This window comes from Rattus rattus, chromosome 3 (genome assembly GCF_011064425.1).
Source record: "Rattus rattus isolate New Zealand chromosome 3, Rrattus_CSIRO_v1, whole genome shotgun sequence".
Classification (NCBI taxonomy): Eukaryota; Metazoa; Chordata; class Mammalia; order Rodentia; family Muridae; genus Rattus; species Rattus rattus.
The window spans coordinates 219,944,320-219,964,023 of record NC_046156.1 but is presented as its reverse complement, the minus strand read 5'-3'; the positions used below and the strand labels follow the sequence as shown (position 1 = coordinate 219,964,023).

The window sequence follows — 19,704 nt, the reverse complement described above, 5'->3', positions numbered from 1 at the left end:
CAGCTCTGTGAAATAAAGGGCAGATGCTACACTGTAGGGTGTGCTCAATCATTTGAAGACCCAGAGCCAGGAGCAGTGATGCACTCTTGTAATTCCAGTACTTGAGAGGCTGAGGCAGGAGAGGTGACAGACACTAGAAAAACAAAAACAAGCCAAACGATATGACAGCCAGATGATGAATTTATCTATTTATCTGACCAGAAATATTTCTTGAACAACTGCTATGTAGCTTGCAATATGCAAAACATAATCTGTCACATTTGCCTTCTGGGAATGAGGCAGGATGGTGAGTGTTACAGAGATGACACACAGGAGACAGTTTGTATTTGGTGCTGACTACTGAATACTGGATCACACTTGCTAAGCAACCAATCCCAATCCTACAATACATTTTAATCGTTACTAGCTCAAATATTGTTTGAGTTTATTTTCCTTTTATATTTTATATGACTCTTCAAGGCTGACTTTAGCAAAACAGAAAGAAAGAAAAAGTTTTTTATTTAAATCTAAATTTTTGTAAGATAATTTTATACTTTTATTTGTGGTAATAAAGTCATCTTTTAAAAACCTCTCATGAGGATCAGTGACATCTTTTGATATAACCTAATGTGTGTCACCAATAATCAGTTTGAATGTCTTATCATGCATCACCACAATTGTCATTGCTGTGTCCATATGTATAATGTGAATGCTTTAAATGGTCAAAAATTCAAAGTTCACATCAAGGCTTATCTGATAGCCCCTCCTTTAGTTCTACAGGATTCAAGTGAATATTGGTGGAGTCTCCATGTGCTTCCTCATCTTTGTACTCATACATTACCTATACTGTACACCTTGGGCCAGGCATTTATGACAAATACTTGGGAGCTGTTTGAGTATAGTTAAAGAGTATAATGAGCATAGATTCCTTGCGGAGGCTGTAGTGGTTGCACGTGCCCCAACAACAGACCTTCTCAATACATATTGCAAGCAGCATATTGTGCTTCTGGGGCCCTTCTAAGGTATTCACTGTTCAGGAAGAAAGCCACAAGTTCTACTTTTTAACAAGAGATATGAAGTGTAACAATAAACTAGGAACAGTTTTGTGATTTCAGATGTCCTTAATTATGTATTGGTTCATGAGAACTGGGAATTGGTGTTTTGATTATTCATTAACATCACAGAAGGATTTTAGAAGACTTAATAAAAGTAACTGGGAATAGCACAGCATCTCAGTTCACACAGTTCTCCACCCATAGGCTGGATTATTGGCATTTTCCACCCAGAATCTATTGCAGTTTGTATGAGAGAGTCAGACAAAAGAAGAACTCGATGCTGCCATCATCAGAAGCTTGGTGAGAGGCTTCAAAGTACTTGATAACTGTGTTGCAGCTAGTTTTATTTTGAGATATCCAGACTGTATTTTAAAAAGCAGCATAAGAATTAGAAATGATAAAGAATATACATCCTATATAATTATAGTTTTCTGAAGCTTACCTGGAAAATAACTCACAATTTTCTATTTGTAGTTTCTACAGAGGTCACACACATGTACACGCTATCTTGGGTAAAATATTTATTTGAAATGTGAAATTCTAATTTGCTCATTTGTTAAGGCAGAGACTCTCTCTGTAACCCAGGTAGACCTGGGAATTAGTACATAATCTTACAGTTTTCAAACCCTCTATAGGTCATCTGCCTCATGAAGCTACATTTATTAAGTCTATAGTTATATATCGAGCAAAGGAAGTAAAAATTGTTTGTCAAACCAAAATAACTTTCCCATTTAAAACTATGTATATTGGGGCTGGAGAGATGGCTTAGAAGTCAAGAGCACTGGGTGCTCTTCCAAAGACCCAGATCTGATCCCCAATACCCACATGGCAGCTTACAACCATCTATAGCTCCATTTCTGAGGGATCTGAAATGCTCTTCTGACCTCCAAGGGTAACAGGCATACAAGTGGTAGATAAATATATATATATATATATATGTATGTATGTATGTATGTGTGTGTGTCTGTGTGTGTTAAACACCAATACAATACAATAAAATAAAAATGAAATTTAAAAGTATACATGTTCACCAGTATAATCTGTATTGCTATTTCAGGTAGCCCACAAAATCGAAAAGTAGGACTCAAAGCAAATCACTCAAGTTGATTTTATACATCAGAATTAAAATTGGGAACATTAAAGACGTTCATTGTTGGTTTTATGCCACAGACCACCCATGTAAATCAATTAATAGAAATAAGTTTTTATCTTATAGTTAGTCAAAAAAGTAAATTAGAAATATAGCAGCTGTTTCATGCTTGGTTATCCTGCTCTGTGTTTAAAATGCCTGACTGAAACAGGCAGCAAAAGAGCTAGAAGGGAAATTTCATAACTTAGAGCAGCCTGTAGTTGCATGCTAGTTCACCTTCGGCATACTTCAGATTCTTTGACACCAAACCTTCCAAAAGAGTAGGTTTCTCCTCACCAGTTCCTCTTCCCTGGTTTAATCAATTAAAGGTTGAGCCCTTTCATAATCCTCCTCTCTGGATGAAGCTTCTCCTCTCAGAGCATGTGTTTCAATTGTTAATAATGTTTTCAAAGGGTTCAAAATGACAGAACAAAATCCTCTCCTCTAAGAGCAGAAAAACAACATGTGTTTCTGTCTGCAGGTAGTGGAGGACATGCTGGAGGACGAGGAGGAAGAAGATGACAGAGATGACAAGGTAATTATCTTTCCCAGTGCTGGGTACCTTGGTGTGGGAGTACAGACATGACACTGTTTTCACAGGCAGTTAAAAAAGGAGTTGAAGTGTTTTGAGTCTAAAAAATTGAACAGTGCTGTTTATCATCCTAACAATGCCACTGCATGCAGCAAACAGGAAGAGATGGCTATAAATCCTCTCTGATTTTGTCCAGAGCTGGGTCAAATATTTTTCTGCAGGAAAAAAAATCGGCTTGGCTGGAACTTGATAGCTACTGTGAAGATCACGGCAGTGACAACTGTTTTTGAAGGGCAAAAATGTGTCCTGTCTTGAATGGTACAAATCAGTCTATGCTTTGAAGGGAAGGAGATGGGTGTGAAAAGGTAGTAGCCTTCATGAGTTGGACATAGGTAATATCTATAGTTTTCAAAGAATTGCTTATCAAAAGAACATGTGTATGATGTGCTTGCATGGACATTTAAATAGCCCTGGGCTCACTGTCCTACCTAGATCCATAATGGCCTATTTCTCCTTCATCAGGAAAGTCCTTTGGAGACACTTGCATTTCATTTGCTGGTTGCCTTGGGGATGGAGACCACAGTAAACAGCAGATAATTTCTAGGTTGTTTAGGTTGGCGGTTCCATGGAGGAAGGGAGAAATTAGTATGAATTTGTACCACCACAGCAGTGGCTAAGTTTAGAACAGTTGTTTCCAGGAAGCAGGATAGGAACTCTCTGACGCTGTGATTTCTGGGCATTTGTAGTATTAAAGCTTAATATGTCTTAAGGTGAGACCAGGAAGCAGGAGAGAAAATAAGAACTACTTGTAAATTATTTGGAACATACAACAGATTTTGATCTCCACCCAAAACTGACCACTGTTAAATAAACAAATGATTTTTAATTGAATTTTTTAAATTTACATTTGAAATGTTATCCCCATTCCCTGTTATCCCCAACTCCCCTATCACATCCCCCTCCACCTTCTTCTATGAGAGTGTTCCCCCATCCATCCACCCACCCCTTCCTGCCTCCCAGGCCTGACATTCCCTTACACATGGGGTCCAGCCTTGTCAGGACCAAGGGCTTCTCCTCCCATTGGTGACCAACAAGGTCATCTCTGCTACATATGCAGCTGGAGCCATGGGTCTGTCCATGTATACTCTTTGGATGGTGGTTTAGTAAGTCCCTGGGAGCTCTGCTTGGTTGGTATTACAGGATTGCAAACCCAATGAGTTTCTTAAATCTTTTCTTTAATTCCATCAATAGGGACCCCATTCTCAGTTCAATGGTTGACTTCGAGCATTCGTCTCTGTATTTGTCGTGCTCTGGCAGAGCTTCTCAGGAGACAGCTATATCAGGCCCCTGTCAGCATGCACTTCTTAGCATCAGCAATATTGTCTGGGTTTGGTGATTGTATGTATATGGGCTGTGTCCACAGGTGGGGAAGTCTCTGGATAGCCATTCCTTCAGTCTCTGCTCCAAACTTGGTTTCTGTATCTCGTACTATGAATATTTTTGTCCCTTCTTCTAAGAAGGTCTGAAGCATACCCACTTCGGTCATCCTTCTTGACCTTCATGTGGTCTGTGGATTGTATCTTGGGTAATCCAAACTTTTGGACTAATATCCACTTGTCAGTGAGTGCATACCATGTATGTTGTTTTGTGATTGGGTTACCTCACTCAGAATGATATTTTCTAGTTCCTTCCTTTTGCCTATAAATTTCATGAAGGCATTGTTTTTGATAGCTGAGTAGTACTCCATTGTGGAAAGGTACAACATTTTCTGTATCCATTCCTCTGTTGAGGAACATCTGGGTTCTTTCCAGCCTCTGGCTATTATAAATAAGGCTGCTATGAACATAGTGGAACATATGTCCTTGTTTTATGTTGGAGCATCTTTTGGGTATATGCTCAGTAGTGGTATAGCTGGTCCTCAGGTGGTGCTATGCTTAATTGTCTGAGGAACCTCCATACTGATTTCCAGAGTGGTTGTACCATCTTGCAATTCCACCAAAAATGCAAGACTGTTCCTCTTTCTTCACATTCTTGCCAGCATCTGTAGTTACCTGTGTTTTTTTAATTTAGCCATTCTGACTGTTGTGAGATTGAATCTAAGAGTTGTTTTGATTTCCAGTTCCCTGATGACTAAGGATGTTGAATATTTCTTTAGGTACTTCTCAGCCATTCAATATTCCTCAGCTAAGAATTCTTTGTTTAGATCTGTACCCCATTTGTAATAGGGTTATTTGATTCTCTGGAGTCTAACTTCTTGAGTTCTTTGTATATATTACACATTGGCCCTCTATCTGATGTAAGATTAGTAAAGATATTTTTCCAATCTGTTGGTTGCCATTTTGTCCTAATGACAGTGTCATTCCCCTACAGAAGCTTTGCAGTTTTGTGAGGTACCATTTGTCCATTCTTGATCTTAGAGAATAAACCATTGGTGTTCTGTTCAGAAAAATTTTCCCAGGACCCATGTGTTTGAGGTTCTTCCCCACTTTCTCTTCTATTAGTTTGAGTGTATCTGGATTATGTGGAAATCCTTAATCCACTTGGACTTGAGCTTTGTACAGGGCAATAAGAATGAATCAATTTGCAATCTTCTACATGCTGACCTCCAGGTGAACCAGCACCATTTGTTGAAAATGCTATCTTATTTTTTTTTTTTTTTTTTTTTTTTGGTTCTTTTTTTTTTTTTTTGGAGCTGAGGACCGAACCCAGGGCCTTGTGCTTGCTAGGCAAGCGCTCTACCACTGAGCTAAGTCCCCAACCCCTATCTTATTTCTATTAGGTGGTTTTACCTCCTTTGTCATAGATCAAGTGATCATAGGTTTGTGAGTTCATTTTTTGGTTATTCCATTCCACTGGTCTATCTGTCTGTCTCTGTACCAATACCATACAGTTTTGGTCACTATTGCTCTGTAATACTGCTTGAGGTCAGGGATGGTGACTCCCCCAGAAGTTCTTTTGTTGTTGAGGATAGTTTTTGCTATCCTGGGTTTCTTTGTTACTCCAAATGAATTTTCAAATTTCTCTTTCTGTCTCTGTGAAGAATTGAGGTGTAATTTTGATGAGGATTGCATTGAACATGCAGATTGCTTTTGCCAAGATGGCCAGTTTTACTATATTAATCCTGCCCACCTGTGAGCATGTGAGATCTTTCCATCTTCTGAGATCTTCAATTTCTTTCTTCAGAGACTTGAAGTTCTTGTCACACAGATCTTTCACTTGCCTGTTTAGAGTCACACCAAGGTATTGTATATTATTTGTGACTATTGTGAAGGATGGTGATTCCTTAATTTCTTTGTCAGCCTGTTTATCCTTTGAGTAGAGGAAGGCTACTGATTTGTTTGAGTTAATTTTATATCCAAACACTTTGCTGAAATTTTTTATCAGGCTTAGTAGTTCTCTGGTGGAACTTTTGGGGTCACTTAAGTATACTATCATATCATCAACAAATAATGATATTTTGACTTCTTCCTTTCCAATTTTTATCCCTTTGACCTCCTTTTGTGGTCTGATTGCTCTGGCTAGGACTTGGAATAGGTAGGCAGGGAATTCCTGATTTTAGTTGGATTGGTTCAAGTTTCTCTCCATTTAGTTTGATGTTGGCTACTGGTTCGATGTATATTGCTTTTACTAAATTTAGGTATTGCCTTGAATTCCTGATCTTTTCAAGGGGTATTGAATTTTGTCAAATGCTTTCTCAGCATCTAATGAGATGATCATTATGGTGGTTATTATTATGATAATGTGGTTTTTTTCTTTGTGTTTGCTTATATAGTGGATTATGTTAATGGATTTTTGTATATTGATCCATCTCTGCAATTAAGCCTACTTGATCATGATAGATGATCATTTTGATGTGTTCTCAGATTCGGTTTGGGAGAATTTTTTTGAGTATTTTTTTCTGTCAATATTCATAAGGGAAATTGTTCTGAAGTTCTCTGTCGTTGTTGGGTCTTTGTGTCATTTAGGTATAAGTGTAATGGTGGCTTCGTAGAAGTTGGTAGAATTGGGTAATGTTCCTTCTGTTTCTATTTTGTGGAATAGTTTGGACAATGTTAATATGAGGTCTTCTATGGGGGTCTGACAGAATTCTGCACTAAACCCATCTGGTCGTGGGCTTTTATGTTTGAGAAACTTTTAATAACTTCTATTTCAGTAGGAATTATGGGACTGTTAAAAGTTTTTTGTGATCCTGATATAACTTTGGTACCTCTTATCTGTCTAGAAAATTGTCCATTTCATCTAGATATTCCAGTTTTGTTGAGGATAGTTTTGTGTAGTAGGATCTGATCATTTTTTAATTTCCTGAGATTCTGTCGTTATGTCTCCCATTTCATTTCTAATTTTATTAATTTGGATAATGTCTCTTGGACCTCTGGTGAGTCTGGCTAAGGGTTTATCTATCTTGTTGATTTTCTCAAAGAACCGGGTCCTGGTTTTGTTGATTCTTTGTATAGTTCTTTTTGTTTCTACTTGGTTGATATCATCCCTGAGTTTGATTATTTCCTGCCTTCTACTCCTCTTGGGTGTATTTGCTTCTTTTCATTCTCGAGCTATCAGGTGTGCTGTCACGCTGCTAGTGTATGCTTTCTCCAGTTTATATTTGAAGGCACTCAGAGCTATAGGTTTTCTTCTTAGCACTGCTTTCATTGTGTCCCATAAGTTTGGGTATGGTGTGCCTGAACTTTCATTAAATTACAAAATGTCTTTCATTTCTTTTTTATTTCTTCCTTGACAAAGTTATCGTTGAATAGTGTTGTTCAACTTCCATGCATATGTGGATTTTCTGTTGTTATTGTTCTTATTGAAGACCAGCCTTAGTCCATAGTGATCTGATGGGATGCATGGGGTTATTTCAATCTTGGTGTATCTGTTGAGGCCTGTTTTATGACTGATTATATGGTCAATTTTGGCGAAAAGACCATGAGGTGCTGAGAAGAAGGTATATTCTTTTGTTTTAGGATGAAATGTTTTATAGATAGCTGTTAAATCCATTTTGTTCATAAGTTCCGTTAGGTTTTCTATGTCTCTGCTCAGTTTCTGTTTCCATGGTCTGTCCATTGATAAGAGTAGGATGTTGAAATCTTCTACTAATATTGTGTGATGGGCAATGTGTACTTTGAGCTTTAGTAAGGTTTCTTTTGTAAATGTAGGTGCCCTTGCATTTGGAGCATTGATATTCAGGATTGAGAGTTCGTCTTGGTATATTTTTCCTTTGATGAGTATGAAGTGTCCTTCCTTATCTTTTTTGATAACTTTTGGTTGAAAGTCAATTTTATTTGATATTAGAATGGCTTCTTCAGCTTGTTTCTTGGGACCATTTGCTTGGAAAATTGTTATCCAGCCTTTACTCTGAGGTAGTATCTGTCTTTGTCTCTGAGGTGTGTTTCCTGTATGCAGCAAAATGCTCTTTATGTATGCAGTCTGTTAGTCTATGCCTTTTTATTGGGGAATTGAATCTATTGATGTTATGAGATATTAGGGAATAGTGATTGCTGTTTCCTGTTATTTTTGTTGTTAGAAGTGGAATTATGTTTGTGTGGCTTTCTTCTTTTGGGTTTGTTGCAAGATGATTGCTTTCTTGCTTTTTCTAGGGTATAGTTTCCCTTCTTGTGTTGGAAATTTCTATCCATTATCCTTTGTAGGCCTGGATTTGTGGAAAGATATTGTATAAAATTTGTTTTTGTCATGGAGTATCTTGGTTTCTCCATCTATGGTAATTGAGAGGGTTTTTTTTTCTGGATATAATATTTTTGTTCTCTTAGTGTCTATATGACATCTGCCCAGGATCTTCTGGCTTTCATTTTCTCTGGTGAGATGTCTGGTGTAATTCTGATAGGTCTGCCTTTATATGTTATTTGAACTTTTTCCCTTACTGCTTCTAATATTCTTTCTTTTTTTGTGTATTTGGTGTCTTGACTATTATGTGACAGGAAGAATTTCTTTCCTGGTCCAATCTGTTTGGAGTTCTATAGGCCTCTAGTATGTTTATGGGCATCTCTACCTTTAGGTTAGGGAAGTTTTTTTTCTATACTTTTGTTGAAGATACTTACTGGCCCTTTAAGTTGGGAGTCTTTGCTCTCTTTTATATCTATTATCCTTAGGTTTGATCACCTCATTGTGTCCTGTATTTTCCTGGATGTTTTGGGTTAGGAGCTTTTTGTATTTTACATTTTCTTTGATGGTTGTGTCAATGTTTTCTATGGTATCTTCTGCCCCTGAGATTCTCTCTTTTATCTACTGTATTCTGATGGTGATGCTTGTGTCTCTGTGTCCTGATCTCTTTCCTAGGTTTTCTGTGTCCTGGGTTGTCTCCCTTTGTGATTTCTTTATTGCTTCTATTTTCATTTTTACATCTTGGATGGTTTTGTTCAATTCCTTCACCTGTTTGTTTCTGTTTTCCTGTAATTCTTTAAGGCATTTTTGTGTTTCCTCTTTAAGGGCTTCTATTACTTTACCTGTGTTGTCCTGTATTTCTTTAAGGGAGTTATTTATGTCCTTCTTAATCTCCTCTATTATCATCATGAGATGTGATTTTAGATTCAAATCTTGCTTTTCCGGTGTGTTTGGACAAATGGACTGTGATGATGCCATGTAGCCTTGCGCTCTGTTGCTTAGGTTCCTGTTCTTGTCTCTGGACATCTGGTTATCTCTGGTGTTAGCTGGTCTTGTCATCTCTGACAGTGGCTTGACCCTCCTGTATGCCTCTGTGTCAGCACTCCTGCAGACTTCCTTCCTTCCAGTAGGATCTGGGTACAAAGAGTCATGACACAAGGTCAGCTTCAGGCTCAGGAGGAAACCAGAAGGATCCTTTCCCAGTGTGCTCCTGGGCCTGTGCAGTGGGCTCTAAGTGGGTTCCTCTTTGGTAAGGAATGTGAGCTGAAGTCATGATCTACACTGTGCTCTCAGGAATGTCCCCACTTCTGAGAGTCCCACTTTATCCTCCATGGGATCTGAGTACAGAGATCTTTGTGACCCGGTCACCTGTCAGCATAGTCAGAAACTGGAAGGATACTGTCCCAAACTGCTCCTGGGCTCCTGTGTCCTAAGAGATTCAGGTGGGTCCCTGACAGCAGAAGTGGTAGTCTTACCTCTGCTCTCAGTTGTATCAGCAGTCCTGGAGACTGACTTTCAGCTCTGGGGACAGGCAGGGACATGATGAATCCTGTCCTTGACCTCTCCTAAGTTCCTGAGTCCAGAGGCCTCCAGGTAGGTTCCTCTTGGATCAGGAATGTGAGCAGAAGTGGTGGTTTCTTCTCTGCTCTCAGGAGTGTCTGCACTTCTGAGAGTCCAGCTCTCTCTCCTATGGAATCTGGGTACAGAGAACTGTGGGACCAGTCAGCTCTATGCACAGGCCACAAATGATGGTTTTAAAGGAAGCAAAACATTGCATCTTAGTTTATGCCCTTGACCTTTGATTTCATAAAAGATGAACAGTTATATCTGGGATAAGAATTTGTATTGGAAGCAAACATTGCAAGTGCACAAAGCAAAAAATGTCACACAGAATACATCACTTCATGAATGATCAGTGTTTTCTGACTAATATTTGATGTTTACAGAAGGAAAAAAAACACACATGCTTACATCCTGCTTCACTATCATGCTGCTTCGAATGCTTTTACAATTGATTGAGCTTTTATGTGAAATTTTTCTCCTGTACACACCATTCAGTCATTAGCATCATGATCAAAATGAAGCTACAAAATCTCTTGTCTGCAAACACACACACACACACACACACACACACACACACACACACACACACACACACACACACGCTAGTATTGGTATTATTAAAGTTAGATAACATGAACACACACCCTGGGCAATAACTGGTCTGATTTATTGTTAAGGTCAGTTGTAGAACTGTGGAGAGCCAGCTCTGAATCATCACTTCTCTGCGGATAAAGACTGAGCTGCCATCCATTTATGGCCATTCTCCATTGCTAGTTGCTGCTTTATTATTAAAGCCACCATAAAGATCCATCCCAGCAGCAGGCATTTCCCTAGAAATGCTAATAAATAGAAACCCCAGTGAAGGCTACTTCTTCTGTATCTCCCTACTGGAATCTTACCTCATATATTTTTAGACAGTTTGTTGTTGTTGTATGTCTCTCCCTTTCCTTGTTCATTTTTTAATAGAGTAGATCTTAGGTGTAGTCAACAAATAGACATCCCTGGTTAACCAGCTTACCAAAACACAAATTATTGAACACATCTGGGTGAAAGTACCAACTCTCAGGCGCTTTATGTACAATGAACTCGAGGTTGGCTGTCTGCAATTGACACCCTCATTTTCACATGTCTTTAGATCTAGTTATGAAAGTAGACTGAAAGTGAGGTTTTCGATTTCTGTGTGAGTTCAACTAAATTTGTCTGTAGATGATATGGACAAGTAGTGTGTTTTCATTATGAACTGGCTGTTGTTTATAACCCACCCATTTATTTTCATGGTACAGAGGGTGAGGTCCTTCTCCCTTTTTTTCCATTATAAAAAAATTGATAACATAACCTTCATGTCTGAACGTAAAAGAACCTAAGGTCTCAATTGTAGTTATTTGCAGTAGACTTCTAAATTCTCTTAGACAAGGCATCTTGAAATGTAAAGCCTATGTTATGAGAAAAGCAGAAGGACGGATTCTACAAGCATTCATTTGCCAGCTTTTGTCCTTTGGCTTGGCTCTCCCAGCAGTCCGCATTGTAAGTTTAGCTAGCAGTGTGTCTGAATGGGAAAAAAGGGATTTCCTATTCTAAAATTTTCATTGGTTCCTTCACTTAAAGTTAGTGGGTCAAGTCATGTGTAATGGAGTTTCATGAGAAAACGAATGTGGTTTTCACCATACAAACAGGTACCTGTAACCCTCATTAGTTCTATGTTTTCTCATATGGCATAATAGTGGGGTCAGGTCAATGGGTACTCTTATAGGATAAAAGTAAAGAAATTAATAAATGTGCCAAAGCCTCATTTTAATTGAACCTGAAGCATATGTCGCAAGTATGTAAAATATGTCCCAGATGTTTCACCAGGGCCAGTGTCTTGCTTTTCCTGATTACCACAAGGCAGCTATTAGTCTGTAACCTTTGGACTTGAGGGTAAATGGGGTATTACATGGCATAGAGTGTGAGCACCTGCTTCCCATTCAGCAGAGACCCCTGGCAGGCTTTGCCTAAGCCCATGCACATGCTTTTATTTAGTGGATTGTTCGGTGATTATGAAAAGTGTCTTTTTTTAGAACAGCAGTGACATTAGTCACTCACAATGAAAAAGCAAGTCATTGGCCACTTGACAAGATCCTGTGGCCATAAGCTGAAGTTCTTTATTTTATTTGAGCATGATTTTTCCCTCAGCATAATTACACACATAGATATAGATATAGATATAGCTTGAAAAAGTTGAAACCCATAAAGATATATTATGTGAAGTAATGTGTAATTACTTGGCAGAATAGCTTTGCAATGGTTTTTCTTTAGTGTTGGCTTTAGTACCTGGAAAGACATTGATAAAAATTGGTAGAAGCTCAACTGTAGTTCACCGAGATCACCAAATTTTGAAACTTTTCAGATTATGGCCTTTTAAGTTTTTGTTATTGTACTAGCTTTTTATTAAAAAGTTCTTTCTTATTCAGCAGAGAGTTATGGTCACAGATTAACTATTATAAAATCCATTGTCTACATTTGCTCAAACTTATAATTAAATAGCCTCTCTCTTAATACAGTTTTCACAAACGTAGAAAATATCAGTTTTAAATGGTGAATCTGGCATGTGAAACACTGCCTTCCAATATTTTTACTTAGTTGCATGTGGTGTTAGAGCACTGTTGAACTATACTGGGGACAACATTATTTTCTGAATTAATTATGAAACCTGCTACAGTGCCTGTTCCATAGAGCATTCTTTCAACCCTCAACCACAAAGCTCCAGTCTAATACATTTTTTAACCTACCACCAATTCCTTTCTTTAATAGACTATAAGCAAAATGAGGTTTAACTAAATTTCCTAGGTGTTGCTATCAACAAGCAAATAATAGTGTTCACACCACATCATATACAGTCATACAGTAGCCAATCTGCATAACCTGGACATCTAATTAACCAAGGTCAATCCCCTTTTGTACTTTAAAAGTTTCAGCATACTTCCCACAATACACCCTGCACTGGTAATAGGATCCAGCCATGGTATCAGGAAGCAGAAGTCAGAGTGCTGGGTTCCTGCAGAGAAAGCATGAATTCAAATGCATTACATTCTAGTAATGTTTATTGATAAAAGATATGAAAGTGTTTAGGCATTTATGCCTACACAGCTTCTCCCTTTTCTTCAGCTGTTTTGTCATTGCTCCTTGTTTCCGGATAGCTAGATTCAATGAATGAAACTTATTTGAGTCACTTCAGCATGTACAGATTGTTGCTTTAATTCCTGAAATCTGTATCTTCTGATTTGATTCTCCAACCCAAACATGTGTATACTCTACCCAAGATTCATACATCTCTGCATCTTAAACAGGCAGTAAGGGAGGAAAGAAAAAGATGATTCTAAGTGATATGAGAGGAGATTTTAATCTGACAAAATTGCATTTTCCAGTTACATTCAGTGAAACAACTACATGGCAAGGAAGCCAATCGTGGCTGTAGAGAAAGGCAGAATGAGAGGAGACAAGAAAATTCTCTTTTAAGAAATTCTAAATCACGTTCAACTGGGATACAATTGTAATCCTTTATTCATCTTCCATTTCTGTATAACAAAGTACCACAAACTTTAAGGCATAAAACAATCTGTGGTTATTATGTTATTGTATATAGAATTATACAGTCAGACTGCATTATCATCTATAGCATTGAGGAGAGAATCCACTTCAAAGGACGGTCTGGCCTGTTGGTAGACTCAGTCTTTAATCTGTACAGTTGAAATCCTTGCTTTCTTGATTTTTCTTCCTGCTCCTATTCAGCTGTCTTTAATGCATCGTGGAGAATCTCCCTTGGGTTCCCCACACTTCTGACCTATTTAAGGGCTCACATGCTTACATCAGGCCCAGCAAAGATAACTTTCTGTTCTTAAAGCAAACTATATCATGAAGTATGACTCAATTGTGGCAATAACTATGTCATCATATTCTTTAGCCAACACCACCCCTAAACAAAGTGGGGAATAAACTTGATATATAGACTAGAAGGTGAGTACTGTGGCTTCAGTCTTCAAATCTGATTCTGGCAGCTGAGTAGACCTGTCCATGTTCTATAGTAAAAGTGAACAATGTTTGCGTTCATTGACTAGATCTACTGTCAGTTTGGGCAGCAGCTGTCATAAAAAATAGACAAGGGAAACTCTCAGCCTAGACCTGTGCTTGCAAAGGTTATAGGAATATAAAGTATTATAAAGTATGCATTTATTATAAAAATAGGGTGCAATGTGTCCAGCTTGTTGATTATGAAATTCAGTTTGTAGTAAGGGTTCACTGGGCAGGCAGAGAGCTTCTCATGGGCCACTTTTTTTTTATTCTCTTTTCCTTCTGGGGAAGCAAAAAAATATCAAAATATTGGAAAAGCTCCTTTGAGGTTTGGGGGGGACCTTGGGAGCTATAGCCCCACTGGGCTGATGACCTCAAATCCTTAAGAGTTTCAACCTCATCTAGAACCATAGTGACATTAAACCACGAGGGTAACTAAGAAATGATCCAGTTCAATCTCCTTGTTTCCTAGTCATAATACTAGGGGCTGGCACTATAATTCTGATGGATTACTTGCCTTGTGTGCAAAAGGCCCCATGCCTAAACTCCAGAAATATAAAACAGTTAAAATAGACCTGAGGAAATGTACTGAAACGTAAGTGAGAGGCACAGGCAATGCAAGAAGTAAACAGCAAAACCAGGACTAATGAACAGGCTGTTTCCTCCCATCTCAACTCTGGCATCCCCACCCTGCTTTACAACCTGACTTTCCCAGTGAAGAGACAAGATTAAAGGTACAGTTAGAGATTAGCTCAGATTTACTCTTTTAGTCCTTATGTAGAACAATGAGGGACACATTGCTGTAGCTTGCAGCTATTTAGTTTGAGATCTCCACATCTTGATGCTGCATAGCCAGCTCTTTCCCACTGCCCTGGCAGAGCTGGTAGGGGTTGGTGGAGAAGGACAGAGTATGTGGGTATGGCAGCGTAGATGAAACAAGACAAAACGTTCTTAAGGGAATGATAATAACAGATAAGCCTGCCAATCACTTTACCTTAAAGGAGTGAGGTTATCTATCCTCAGGATTTGAGTAGGTTCTGTATAATCATAAGGGCCTTTAAAAGTGGAAGAGGGCATCAGAGCAAATGGCAGGTGACAGCTACTTGTACAGCTGTGACCAAGCTCAGGGCTCAAGGCCTTCACAGCAAGAAGAAAGCTATGGTTGGAACAGGTGGAGCATTTGAGGATTGAGTTTTCCCAGCTGTGTGACAGGTGGCATGAGATCCAAGCTCTTCTAAAGCCAAGCTGTGCCAGCCTCTATTCTCAGTGCCTCTGAGAAGACTTGAAAGCATGTTTAACAGAGGCAGGAAATGCAGGCCTGGACCTACAACCAAACACCATGCTGCCATGGTGCAGACTGGGCCAGCAGGAGGAGACGCTATGAACCAACAAACTATAGAGAAACAAGTTCCCCTGGGAAATAAGTGGCCAAGACCTGAGCATTGAATCAGTAAAACACATATGGACTGTGGCAGAGCAGGACACTTCTGTGGCTGCCTTTGAGTCTGGGAAGGGAACCAAAAGCCAAGAAAATGTAGGCAGCTGTAGAAGCTGCAGTGAGGAAGTACAGGGCCCATCCCCCAGTGCCCTGCCCACATCTTGATTTTTTGACCCATGAGACCCATTTTGGATATTCAAACTACAGAAGTATAAGGAAAAAAATTTATTTTCAGCTACTAAGTTTATGATAATTCATGATGGTGGCTGTTACAACTACCTCTAACTGTGTTTTCTCTGCTTCAGTAAGAATGCTTAATCGTAAAGCAATAAATGTAAGTTCTAGCTTTTCTTTATTGACTTGGTCAGTGAAACTATTCAGTTCTTTATTCAATATGCAAATGAGAAAAAATTAAAAACTCACCATTTTTAACCAATTTTTTTTAAGTTTTATTTCAGAAAAAAAAATATTCTCAAACAACAGTGAGTTATTTTCTAGCTGTAGAGTATTGGACCTTACATTACACTGGCAAAGAAGTAGAAGGGTTTTCTTTTTTCTTTATTTTTGAGAATTTCATACATGTATACAATGATACTCACCCCTCATTTCTGTCACCCCCAGTTCCCTCCATATTTTCAGCACATCTCCTTCAAAGCTTCATTTCTTTTTTTTTATAACCCATTAAGTCCAGTTAGTTCTGCTCATATGAGCATGAGAGTGAGGCGTGTGAATTCACCAGCATCCCCAGAAAAGGGCAGGCACCCCAGCAACTACCCAACTACCCACAGCTTAGTAAGCAGTGGCAAGAGAAATCATCTACCTGGTACTTTTTTTTCCAACAGAAGGATTTCCCTCATGAAAGTCATTCTATCCCCTAAAGTAGCTTATCCTAAAGAGCACTAGGGCAGTAGGCAATGCCCACATTTAAGTAACAAGACCTTTGGGAATATTAAGAAAAATATAGACTTATTCTCCAGAAAAAAAGAGATTTCACATAATTTTGAAACCATGAAAATATTATTGTGTAGAAACTATAAATTTCCTTATAAATTTCCATCACCTATTCTCACAAATTTCCTCTTAATATTAATGTCTGTTTATTAAATACATAACAAAATATAATTTTTTAGTAAAATTCTAATAACATTCAATTCAAGTTTCTATGAAAAGGGTGATGCTTGTTCTGTTTTATTGCTATGGGTGTTCTGTTTAAGTATGGCCTTTTCAGGTTTGTGGCAGTAAGCTCTAGAACTGCTAATTTCACAAAAGAAAATAACAATAGAACAGGAGTTTCAGTGGTTTTAGTCTGTGAGAATTAGGGACAGTTAGACTTCTTATAATTTGCTGAAATTCCATGGAATTCACACTGTGTTCAATGTAGTTGCCTTCGGAAAAGCACTGTTACTGTTTCATTATTTAGCACAAGGATTGGAGGAGTTAGGTCACTGGAGGTGGAAATGGAGTCCCAGGAGTTACCTAGAGATTCCAATTGTTGGACTCCCATGCGTAAACATACTGGCAACCAGGCTAATTCTTCTGCAGGTTGCTGATAGAAGACCTGAAAGATTTGTATAGTTAACTGGCCCTGATGTGCCTTCCTAGAGTGGCAGGTAAGTCAAAAGAATTAAAGTGGAAAGTTTTTGCCTACAAAATTTGGAAGGATACCTATGCAGTAAACTATGAACAGAACTGTTTCCAATCTTAGATAGTTGGATTTCTTTTGCCTCAGAAAAGCAAACTTTCATTTGAAGGCCAATCAATACTTCAAGGCAGGTCCTCAGGAAACTTAGCTAACTTCTGTATTGCAGCAATGAACTGCCTCTTCCACTCTTTTCTTGACAAAAAAAAAATTCTTAAAATAGCACTGTGTCAACCCTGGCTCTCAGGAGGTTGACAATGTACAGAGAAACAGATCATGATTTTTTGGGACTGCTGGCAGAGTCGTTGACACCGGCTGACACCACTGCATGTTGAGATGAGAAGAATGTCTCCTCACCAAAGCATAGAACCAGATGTGTTGCCAAGCGTCACAGATGCTCCAACTGAGCCCACAGTGCCAAGGTTTTTATTCTGCCTCAAAGTTTGTTTGGCAAAGAAATTCTCTACCTTGTTAAAGACATTGACTCTGCAAATTCTAAAAAGAGTTTACAAAGTAAGAATTCTTCCTTGATGGTAAGAACTTACCCACAGGAATTACCTATACAAAAGCCTGTACACGTTACAGACATGCATTGCCATGGAAACATTCAAAAGGAATTATTAATGAAAAGTGCAGTATTGGCAGTATTAGTTAATTCAGAAAATTAACAGTGGCACCAAAAAATTTCAGTAACATATCAGTTGTTTTCTTTGGTGATAACATTACTACAGAAAAAATAATTCATTACTTGTTTTTTTTCTCAAGGCATATCCAAAGCAAGGTAAAATCACAGACTAGCCTGGTGCTGTTGATGTGTCTCGGTTGGTGAAATGCTTGTCTCACATGAAGGCAACTGTGGATTTATTCTTCAGTACCACATACAAAAATAATAAAATAAAAAAAACAGTATGGTGACATGTGTCTGTAATCTCAGAGTTTCAGAGGTGGAGTCAAGAGGATTTGGGGATTGAGGTCATCAGCTACATAGTATGCTGTGGGTTAGCCTGTGCTACAACACAACCTATCTTAAAAAAAAAACAAAAACAATGACTTGCTTTTATATGAAAAAATATTTGCTATTTAATAAAATTTCAAAGTAGGAAGTTGGAGCTACTCCAGCTGATTGACTGTGCTTTTATTGACAAGAATTCTGATGCACAAAAGATGCACAACCAGTAATGTAGTCCATAGCTCCATGATTAATAGCAACTCAGTAAATATAAAATTTTGAAGGTTCTCCTTTTTTTTCAGTTTTTCAACTTAAGCTAGAGTTGGAATAAAGAAAGATGCATGACAGATGCTCATGCATAAATGGGTGTTTTCCTAGAGACTCATCAAGAAACTATTAGAGAGACCTTAGTGGTTGTGGTGGTGTCATGTATATAGAAATATGCATCCAGTCCACCTCTGGTAGATTGCATCATGCTTAAACTTTAAATTCCCATGCACTGATGCCAAGCCTGGTTGCATGACTTATTATGTCAGACACATGCCATAACTAAGGCTGCCATCCTTCTTTTCAGTCTGCAATAAAACGGGAACTCACAGAATGGGTGCTACTCTTTTTGTCCAAGTCAGGGAATAAAGATAACAGGAAGCCAGTCCTGATGGACGACAGATGATGGACAGTTGATGGACAGGTGGTAGACAGATAATGGACCGATAGTAGAAAGTTGGGTTGTGTACAACAAGTAACCTTGCTTTCATAAGCCTCTAAGTCTTATGAAATTTTTGTTACAGCAATTTACTCTAAGTAGCAGATCCAATATCCCATCTTGTATAAGTGTGTATGTGTCTATGACTTCATACTACAGTTTGACGTAGAGCTTGGAATTCATGGGTGGTGGGTGCATGCATGCAAATGTGTATGGAGTAGAGGGATGTGTGCTGGTCCACAGATGGAAGTCCAAAGCTGATGGTAGACATCTGCCTCAATCATTCCCCACTTTACCTACTGTGATATAATCTTGTGACCCTTATGCTTACTGATTCTTCCTACTCCAGGTAAGCAGCTTGACCAAGAGATCATCTGTGTTAGGATTAAGAATGGCACCATACCCTTCTGGCTTTTATGTAATTTCTGTGACTCTAAATGCTGGTGTTCATGACTGCACAACAAGCACTTTGTTCACTGAGCCATTTCTCCAACCTTACAACATGGAATTTAAAAAGTGGGAAAGTCTCATAAAGGAAGTTAAATATTTTTCCTTGTAAATACACAGACCAACCTCTCTTTACCAAACCCCTAAATACAACTTTTGATACAAATAGATCTGTGAGGGTATGTATGTGTATACTTGTGTCTGTGTGATTTGTGTGTATGCATGGGTTCATAGAGAGAGAGAGAGAGAGAGAGAGAGAGAGAGAGAGAGAGAGAGAGAGAGAGAGAGGCTTGAAAAGTGATATTTCTAACCCACAATTGAGATTAAAGGATACATGACTAGGAGGGCAAGATATCTGACAAAATATGAGCCCTTGTGGAGCTACTTTGTAGTGTTTATTTCTCAAAGATGTATCCAAATGCACTAGAAGGTGTGGCATAAAAATTAAGATCTATATAGTATAACAGAAAATGAATTCAGGATATGATACTAAAAATGTACATTTCAGATTCTGGAAGCTTTGGTCATCAGCTATGAAGTTTGGAAACTATCTGCCAAGAAATTGTCTTCAAGGATAATTTTAAAGTTGGGATTTTTATATTAAATT

General features: G+C 38.4%; 1 protein-coding gene across 1 annotated transcript in view; it reads left to right on the top strand.

The window, feature by feature from the left end:
• The window catches only part of Mctp1 (multiple C2 and transmembrane domain containing 1), an 865,685-nt gene that overhangs the window by 745,433 nt on the left and 100,548 nt on the right, over positions 1-19,704 (top strand). The window contains exon 17 of the mRNA XM_032897068.1: positions 2,645-2,698. Coding sequence (XP_032752959.1) covers positions 2,645-2,698 — 54 coding nt within the window. The remainder of the gene's footprint in view (positions 1-2,644; positions 2,699-19,704) is intronic.